We start from the raw sequence: 9,568 nt of genomic DNA, 5'->3' as shown, positions 1-9,568 counted from the left end.
AAATGGCACAAAATATTGTGCAAAGACATGAAAATCCAGAGTTCAAAAAAGCGTGTAGGATACAGACTGAAGGATATAAGAATGTAACACTATGATAATTCTGTATTTTCGAAGCTGATCGCTAGCAGGAAGATTTTGCAATTAACTAAAATAGGGCACAAAACAAACAAGACCACACTTTCTACCACTTGGCTTTCCTGCAAACTGTACTCCCAAGGTGACCTCCATAGGAGAGAAGGAATTGCCACGACTGTCGCTGTTATGACCCTTGTCATTATTACCTCTATTGCTGTTATTCCTCCAGGAGGAAGGGTCCTGGTCATCAAAGGTCCCAAAGGCAGGAAGCAGAAGGCTGAAGCACAAAGTGAACGTCTCTAGTTTATTCAATTTTCAGAATAATTTTTTCTTCTTATTTTAGAAAGAGAGAGAGAGAGAGAGAGAGAGAGCAGGGGAGGGGGCAGGAGAGAGGAGGAGAGAGAGAATCTCTTCTCACAGGCTCCACGCTCAGTGCAGAGCCCAACTTGGGGCTCGATCCCACAACCCTGGGATCACTACCTGAGTCAAATCAAGAGTCGGACACTCAATCGCCTGAGCCACCCCGGCGCCCCATTTTTCAGAATTCGTAAAGTGCCCACACTGGGCTTGGCCCAAATCTCGGAGTCTCTGCTGCACAAATGGTGCACACGTAAGAGGAGATTCATGACGGACTAATTATAGGCTCTTACGCGAGTTGGGTCATATTTCCCTTCTCTTTGGGGACACTGTTCATCTCACCTTTCCCTTAGCAAGTCCCATCCTGGAGATGTGCCAGTGAGCCAGCTGCCTGCAGGGTCACAAGCGTGAACAGCGCTGGGGCATGGCCGACGGCTCAGAGGAAGCAGTCCCGCGTCTCTGGTTCTTGCCCAGACACTCGGACCATGCTGAGGGCACCCCCTGGCCCGGAACAGCCTTAGAACAGCGCTGTAAGACTTGCAGGGATCATTTCTATGGTTCGTTACTAATTGTGTTAGTGTTCCTTTGTGGACATCGCCTCTGTCAGGATCCGTAACACCGCCCCCAAATGAATACCAGACCGAATGAAAGAGTTCTAGCCTTCTCATCTCTTTTATTCAAGTTCCCTACAGACATCCCCCCTCGCTTGAAACAAAAATGACAGTGACCAACCTCAGTAATAACACAAGTAAGTGCCTTTTAATCTGCTTATTTTGGAAGCTTCATATTCATCTCCTTGAGCCAACGTTTACCAAAAGAGAATGGTCAGCTCCCCAACGTGCTCACCCCAAGCTACCTATCCCACTCCAAATGATGCCAAAAGGGCCCAAACAAGCCTCTTTGGGGAGAAAAATTTTTGGAAGTGTGCAAAGAATTCAGGGTTGTCCACGCCAACTGGCAAAAGTATACTGTGCGGACAATCTGCAGCTATAAAAATATACACATACAAAAAGACAGCTACAAAATCATGGTGCCCATTTTCTTAGATTCCCATTATAAAAAGTAGGGGTTTTCCATTAAAGGTAAACTTGGGGGGGCAGCATTATAACTGTGATTCCATGTCTAGTCTCCCCTCATCCTTATTTTCATGGAATGGAGCACACTGAACTAGCCACTGAGGAGTGGAAGGGGTTAATCCTAACAATTCTCGGACCAAGGTGAGAAATTCGAGGTTCACGGTCAAATGGTCATTCTGCTGTCAGTAAGAGTGTCATGAGTCAGGGAAGGAGGGAAGTATTTTAATCCTGCCCTTTGGCCCTTTGGGTCTCTATTTTTTTTTTCTTTCTTTTTTTATGCACTATGAATCACAACACAGTCATTGAGCTACAGCAGACAGGCTCTGGAATTTGCATTGATGTGTGATCTCTGGCAGCCCCTACACATTCAATGGAGAAAATTCGATGCTTCCTACACAGAGTATTCCGCTGGGTTTGGCCCACAGAGTGTCAGCAGGAAAGGCCACACAGGGACTCCTGTCTTGGGTCTCGTTTCTCATCAGGGCGTACTTTCTCCTTGATGAGAGGAAACACACCTGGTCCCCGTGCCTCTGCGTATGGCATCGGGCAGGGGCTCGGGGCCCCCTGGGATTCTCAGGATAGAAGGCTGTGTCCCTTGGGCAAGGCCAGCTGGTGTTACTTGGCTCCACAAGTGTTGATGTTTTTCCCATCCACGGCGTCTTCCACGAGGGAAATGTGGTAATCGGTGGACAGGGTAAAATGAGAAATACAGCCCACAAGGCCTCGCATGTATTGCCTGTTAGTGTGCAGAGCAATTTCCTTCATTCCACCTGCCAGGAAGCAAGAGGGAGAGGAGGTGAGCCAAAGGGGAGGATGTCTCTTTAGGACACCTGTCTACTGACCAAGGCGTCCCTTGGCTGACACGATGAGTGAGGGCTATGAGCCCCTTGAACTGCTCGGTGCACAGCATTTGTCCAATTAATGATTACCCCTGAAGGAACAGGTTGACTGATATCAATCTGACACACAACCAGAGGCTATTTACACCCTCCCTGCATGTGATTTCTGACCCAACTGACCACTTACAGCCAAATAGTATCCAATAAAATTTGAAATGTTATATAATGTCAACAAAATGTAACATGTAAATGTGATGTCATCTTAAACAGAAAGAAATACACTGATATTGAATGCTTTCAATCAAGTGCACTTTTAGGAACTATTACATGGATAGAGATGTATTTTCAGGTTTCTGTATCTGCAGTAGCAGGTTCTAAACTATTTACAGAAACACCACTCATTCTAATTCTGAGAGGGCCAAAGAAAGATCCTCCTTCCTCAGAGGGAACTTTCGGAGCTATATTAAGCAGGTTCCTGTTCTATAAACAAGAAAAGCATGGTTTTCCTGGTGGCTCAGCCCAAAAGCACAAAAGCATCTAAGTGCTTCCTGCCCCCTCAGCGATGAGTCAGAAGTTCAGAAAATGGAAGAAGAGAATATCTGGCAGGCTTCCCAATTTCTAAGTATCTGATCCAGTGAAGTGCACCGCTTTGGGGAGCCCCACCATGAGAAATGGAAGATTAATGAGAAAACACTGGCATAATTTAGACTTGGTCAAAGGTCACTTACCCACATACAGAGCTCCATTGATGTTGAGCTGCCTCATCATGCCAGGTGATTTGCCTGTTCTGGCCCCATAGTCATCCACAGTTATCTTTCCAGATTGGCTATCCCTGTAGAAACCGTGATTTTTGGAGCTTCATTTAATTACCCTCCATTTTAATAAAACTGTATTCAAGTACCTACTCTGTGCCAGGCGCCATGCTAAATGATAGAGGTGCAAAAATGAACAAAAAATTCCTGGCCTACAGGAGTATATGGTCTACCGAGGCAAACAAAAAATCAAATTGTAAATGACCACATCGTGCCCCCACTCTGCAGTAGAGGAATGCCAGGATGCTGTGCAATTACACAGGAGGAGAGAGGGTCAGGGAAAGCTTCAGAGGAGATTCTGAGTTTCGAAGGCTGGGTAGGTCAGGTGAAGGAGGAGGGTAATGCAAGCAGGAAGTGGCAATGCCAACGGGAAAAAAAACAGGGGACTGGTACAGATTAAGCATAGAGAATTCCAGAAGTGGGAGTAGAGCAGCCAGAAGCAGATGATGAAGGGCATCTCTGCTGACGGGAACCAGAGAAGAACGTGTAAGGGGAGAAGTGGTCGTGACATGATGGCACATGATGTGTTTGAATGCTATTCTAAGCAAAACGGGAAGCCAATGAAGCAGGTATTGTAGAGGGAGGATTACTCTAGGGGAGGACAAAGAACAGCTTAGAAGTTTCTAAAGGATTTAGAGAGTCACCCAGAAGGGGCTCTGGGCACAGTGGAGTGGAGGTATTCATCTGTGGCAAGGGCTTTAACCACTTTCTAAGCTGATTTCCAAAACTACCCAGTCCCATGACCTTCAAAAAACTGCTTCTGTTTGTACAGCTTTTGGAGGGGGTGTACCAACACAGGTTGCACTTTTTTTTTTTTTTTTAAAGGAGTTCATTATTGATCTTCTAATGTTCCTTTTTTATAGCAAACTGTTCTTGTTTCTTGGGTTAATAGCCTTTCTTCCCTCTCTGACAATTGTAATATGTTTTATCATTTTTTTTTTCATTCAAGTCTGTTTCCTTCAAATTGCTTTGTTATGTTAATTTGTTGTGATACCCATCTTTTACACTGGAGACTCTTCTCAAATGCCCAGTGATTTCTGACTGCCACTTCATAGTCAAGTGAAGAAAAAAAGCACTAAAAAGCAGATTGGAAGCTCTGTGTGCAGGATGGGCTCTGTTGACTGTGTGATGGGCTTCATTGTGCTGTGATCTGGCTCAATCATTTTCCTGGGGGACACGCGAATTTTCTACTTCCTTTACTGTGGAGTATAGGCATGGCTGCCAGCGCTCTGTAATCTCACTGGAGGAAGAATTACAGGGTTCTTAATATTCAATATATGAGCTTGAACACGTCCCCAGCCCAGTATACGGTCCAGTATTTAGTTATGCCTAGTACCTCTCATTCCAGACCCTTATTTCACTCTTCCAAAGAACTGCCTTTCATTATTTTCCCATGGTTAGGCAAAGGGAAGTGTGCCAAATATGGGAAGTAGAAAAGAAGTTTGGGGTCTAACTCTTCAAGTAAATTCAAGTACATTTTTTAAAACCGATCTTCCTGCTTTTAGCCCCTCCTTCACCTTCCAGAGGTTCCTGGCTCTACCTCCGTTTTGGGGGTACACTAATATAAATCTGTCGCCTGGGCCTCACATCTTGGTAGCAACTCTTCTAGTAACTAGCTTTAGAGGTAATTCTGTTCTGTCCTCACCCTCGATACCACATACTGCCTCCCCGTTTTGGATATGCTTTTTTTGGATCTCACACCTGAATGCCATGATGGGCAATGCCCACAGTAGTTTGCTTTGCCTTACCTGCCGTTTTCCCCCCCCATGACTCTAAAAAATTCCATTTTTCCTATTTCATTTCATCAGTTCTAAGAATTTTTCATTTTGTTATATCTCTGAAATGAAGATACTTCTTACAATCACTGGCATCTTAGATTTGAAAAAACATGGTATCGACTTCTAATATGATAAGTAATATACTTCGCTATTAGGTCCATTACTTATTGTCTACTGCCTCCCGTTAGAACGCAAGACCATCAAGGCAAGGGTGATGGTATTATTCGATGATGTGTCTCATGTGTCTGGAATAGCACTGCAGTAGATGAATGAACAAGTGAATGTGTGAAGCTTCAACATCCTCGTCTGAAATGGGAGTAACTATGCCTATCCTACAAGGCTACTGATGAGAGATTATACGTGCAAAGCACGGAGCATGGTACCTGATATGTAATTGCTGTACAAAGAGTGGTAGAGGAAGATGCTGCTATTGTTTACCAATACCATCATCGTTCTCATCTGTAAAACGAAGATCACAAAACCCAAGTTGCTGTGAAAATTGACCAGGATAAAGTATGTAAGGCACCTGGCATCTTGAAGAACCTTAACAAATGAAGATTTGCATTCTCTTTTCTGCTAGGATTAATTCCTACAAGACCAGGATTACTCAGAGCAAGACAATGTAGGAAGCAGAGCTCCCCTTGGAGATCTCTTCTTCATTAATTCTATTTCTGACTCTGAAGCCTGCTTCAGAGAATTAAGGTATTCATCCAACCCTTCTAGGTCTAGTTGAAACCCATGGCCGTAACCTAGTTCCAGCTTGGATCTGTTGTACTACCCCTTCTAGGCCTATCTGCTCCTCTGGGGCACAATTTGTAACATCTGCTTGAATCCTCCCATCTCTCCAGTTCCTGGTTAGTTCCTTCTGTTCAGTCCTCACTGCAATCTAAGACCCACAGGCAGAGATATCACTGATGAAAATAATAACAGTCAGGTCTACTAAATCATTTTTGTGGTGCCAAGCTCAGTGCTTTGACATTCAAAGTCCTTCTGTTGGAACATGCCCTGTCTTACCCTCTAAAACATCTGAAATCCTAGCTGGGGTGGGCTGCCACTCCACGGGGTGGGATGGAAAGAGCTTTGATCTAAGATTCTAATTTTGGTTCTGCTCACAGAGAGTTGTATAGTCTTGGGAATGTCACTTGACCTCTGTTCCCTGAGATGTCTAGGAAGTGCCTAGAATCCCCACCAGTGTGTATCTTGATGAGCATAATCAAACCACAACAATTTGGAGGATTTAATAATCATTCCACAATGTCTGACTATTCCACCAACCTTCTCGATTCAAGGAAATTAACAACAGGTGTTCTCTGATGTTCCCAGGATGGGAGTTAAAGGGATCAAATGTGGTATTTCATATTCCTTTGGATGATTCTGAGTGAGCCCTTTTACAGATGAGTAAAGAGAGAAATATGAAGAACTTAGAAGCTACATTGTAGTATCTTGAAGTTGAACTATGAGCATTTAAATTTATATCCTAGAATATATTTGAGATCAACATTATAAATACTCACTATGGGAAAGACATTTCCTTTTTTCAACCAGTCGGAGCTAGGGCTTCATAAAAATCACTGTCTCTTTTCAAGGGCTTTCTGAACCCCCCGGGCAGTTGGCACGGCTCTGCCTCTTTATCCTTACACATCCTTTCAGGCTCAGAGGTAGGCAAAATGGGCAGGACACTGGGGTCCATCGAGGCTACTCCCACCACAGCCTACATGTGAGCTGAGCCGGAAACTGATCATGGTAGCCCCATGTTTCCCAAGCCTTACTCATGACCTCACCCACCAACCTCCTCACGGAGGGCTACGGTAAATGCTCAAGGAACCTGACCCAAAGACTCTGTTCAGTTCATCTCCTAGAACCTTCATCTAACATGGCAAGAGTGAATTTTTTTTTTGCATTTTTTTAAATTAATTAATTAACTCATTTTTTTCATTTACATCCAAGTTAGTCAGCATATAGTGCAACAATGATTTCAGAAGTAGGTTCCTTAATGCCCCTTACCCATTTAGCCCATCCCTCTTCCCACAACCCTCCAGCAACCCTCTGTTTGTTGTCTATATTTAAGAGTAAGAGTGCCACTTTTTTATAGAGCTAAGTTTAAGCCTGGTGCTATTTGGTTTCTCAGAATATACTGTTAAGAATATGGACACAGGTAGTAAAACTCATTTTAAAGGAATGATTTACCCAAAGTTAATCAGAAGTCAAGGTAGTGACCTCTGTGAGAGGGGAAATATGTAACTGGGGCAGGTTACACACAGATTCTAAGGCTCTGTAATGTCAAAAAAAAAAAAAAAAAAAGGAAAAGTAGGCGATTGCCTACACAATGAGAGTTGAAGCATTTCTTAAAGTCCACATGCCCGGAAATCTTATCCCACTAGAGCTATAGCTCTCACTAGATAGCAAGGCCCCCTTCCACTTTAGCCCTCAAAGAGTTCTTTCTCCAGAAAGTCACTGTCGAGTGAAGATTTGGGAGTTCAGCCTCCCTAGTCTGCCAGTGTTTGGGAAAAGTAAGGTGGAAGTCAGTAACAAAATGCCCCGAAAGACCCAGGTCAGAAGTAGTAGGATGCCAGGCAAGGTTGGGGAACAGGACACTGGGGCTAAAGGGACTGGGATAGCACATCGACCTCTGTCTCACCTTTTGGTAGGTACTCACCTAACAGCCTTGACTCGGTGCCACCGACCATCATTGAAGGAGCCATTAACCATGATGGATGCCACACCACTGCCCAGGTTATAGCTGACAGCGTGGGGGAAGAACAAGACAGACAGAATGAAGTACTATACTACAGGCAGCCAAGCGTGCACAAACAATTCTCATCTCGAACATTCTTTGGGACTCAGAATGCAGTTTTCTTAACACGAAACAAAACAATGTTATAAAAAGCATTAGGTTTCCAGGCTAGGCCATGAATGATTAAAAAAAAAAAAAAAAGTTTTCTTTAAATCTTAGTTGTAGTAAAATACACATAACATAAAACTTACCATTTTAACCATTTTTAAGGGTTTAGAGACAGTTTAGTAGTGTTAAGTATGTTCACATTGTTGTGCAAGCAATGACCAAAGCTCTTTTTATCTTGCAAAACTGCAACTCTGCGCCCCATAAGCTACAACATGCGATCCACCCTTTCCCCAGCCCCTGGCAAAAACACCACTCTACTTTCTGTGTCTGTGACTTTGACTATTCTTGGTACCTCATATAAGTAGAATCATACAGTGGTTATCACTTTGTGAATGGCTTATTTCATTTAGCATAACGTCCTCAAGGTGTTTGTTTGTTTGGGCCCCATGTACAGAAGCGTCAGTACCATAGTATCGGGAACAAGAAGGGTTTTATCATTTGTAATGTGTGCTACTAGGTTAAATGATGTCTCCTGAAAATTAAGGTTCACCCAGAACCTCAGAATGTGACCCTACTTGGACATAGGGTCTTTGCAGATGTAATCTAAGTTTATGATGAAGTCATACTGGAATAGGCAGCTCTAAATCCAATATGTCCTTATAAAAAGGGAATTTTTGGACAAAGAGACAGAGACATGCATGGGAAAATGCCACACGAATATGGAGGCAGAGACTGAAATGATGCATCTATAAACCAAGAAACACCAAGAATTGCCAGCAACCACTGCTACGTGGGAGAAAGGAATAGAACATTCTCCCTCAGGGGCTCTAGAAGGAACCGACCCTACCAACACCTGTGTGTTGGACTTCTATCTTCCAGAATGGAGAGAGAATTAATTTCTATTGTTTTACGTCACCCAATTTGTGGTAACAGTCATGGCAGCTCTCAGAAACTAACACACGTGTTTTCGCCTTTTGAAAAACAAAACAAAACAGGACGTTGCGGAGTAGGCTGAGCCCCAAAGAGATGAGGGGAACTTACCTGAAAATCCCCAAACTAACGTATAGGACTTAACTTGGTCTCCTATCTGCTCCTCCCTCCCCATTTTATTCTGACATCAGGTCTACTCAGTAGCTTTGTATTTTCTAGTGCAGTTTCCAGATGCCCTCCTACCCCGGGGGTATTAGAAGACGTGCACATGTTGTTTACGGGAGAGAAATATCCCTCTTAGTCCAGTGTTCATTCAATAATTCTAATTTAATTCGATTCAACAAATATTTGGTGAGTGACCACTCCAGGCTGGGCACTGGGCCAACTGCATAGACCTCCCCTTGATAATGTAATAAAGCCTATGTAATCATGCTCTTCGAAGAAAATGTGTTCCACCAGGACACCTCTCTCTTCATCTTAGAAGAGGACATATCTCTCCATTACTTGACTGGCCAAGAATTAGGAATGTTGAAAGGAAACCTGGATTAGTTACTGAGCTCCTGCATGCACTCGCTCTGAGAAGACAGCAAGAACAGAAAGCACTTGGCTTTCCCAGGGAAAGCACTATCGGTCCTTTCTGTAATAATGGCAGCTCAACGGAGTCACACAGCCCATAGACACTGAACCAAGCACAGAACCTGGGTGACTTGACGAACCAGGAGACACAGTTGTCACTCTGATCCTGAAAAGTTTACTGCTTTCTAATGAATTTTCCCACATCCTGTGTCCCCTTGTATGAAGCAGCCTGCAGGTGGAATTGTCAGATTTCATTATTTAGTGGCCAAATACTTTTTGAAGA

At 43.6% G+C, this 9,568-nt stretch overlaps 1 protein-coding gene across 4 annotated transcripts in view; it reads right to left on the bottom strand.

Moving 5' to 3' along the window:
* Positions 1–430: 430 nt before the first annotated feature.
* The window catches only part of EGFLAM (EGF like, fibronectin type III and laminin G domains), a 185,776-nt gene continuing 176,638 nt past the window's right edge, over positions 431–9,568 (bottom strand). For all 4 annotated transcript variants that reach the window (XM_078445081.2, XM_078445082.2, XM_078445083.2 and 1 more), the window contains 3 exons: positions 7,594–7,677; positions 3,076–3,179; positions 431–2,278 (listed from right to left, as the gene is read on the bottom strand). In XM_078445081.2, the coding sequence (XP_078301207.2) occupies positions 2,124–2,278; positions 3,076–3,179; positions 7,594–7,677 (343 nt within the window). In that variant the 3' untranslated portion in view covers positions 431–2,123. The remainder of the gene's footprint in view (positions 2,279–3,075; positions 3,180–7,593; positions 7,678–9,568) is intronic.

This window comes from Panthera onca, chromosome A1 (genome assembly GCF_046562875.1).
Source record: "Panthera onca isolate mPanOnc1 chromosome A1, mPanOnc1 haplotype 2, whole genome shotgun sequence".
NCBI lineage: Eukaryota > Metazoa > Chordata > Mammalia > Carnivora > Felidae > Panthera > Panthera onca.
Note: the sequence above shows the minus strand (reverse complement) of the source record. Positions and strands in the feature narration are given on the sequence as shown.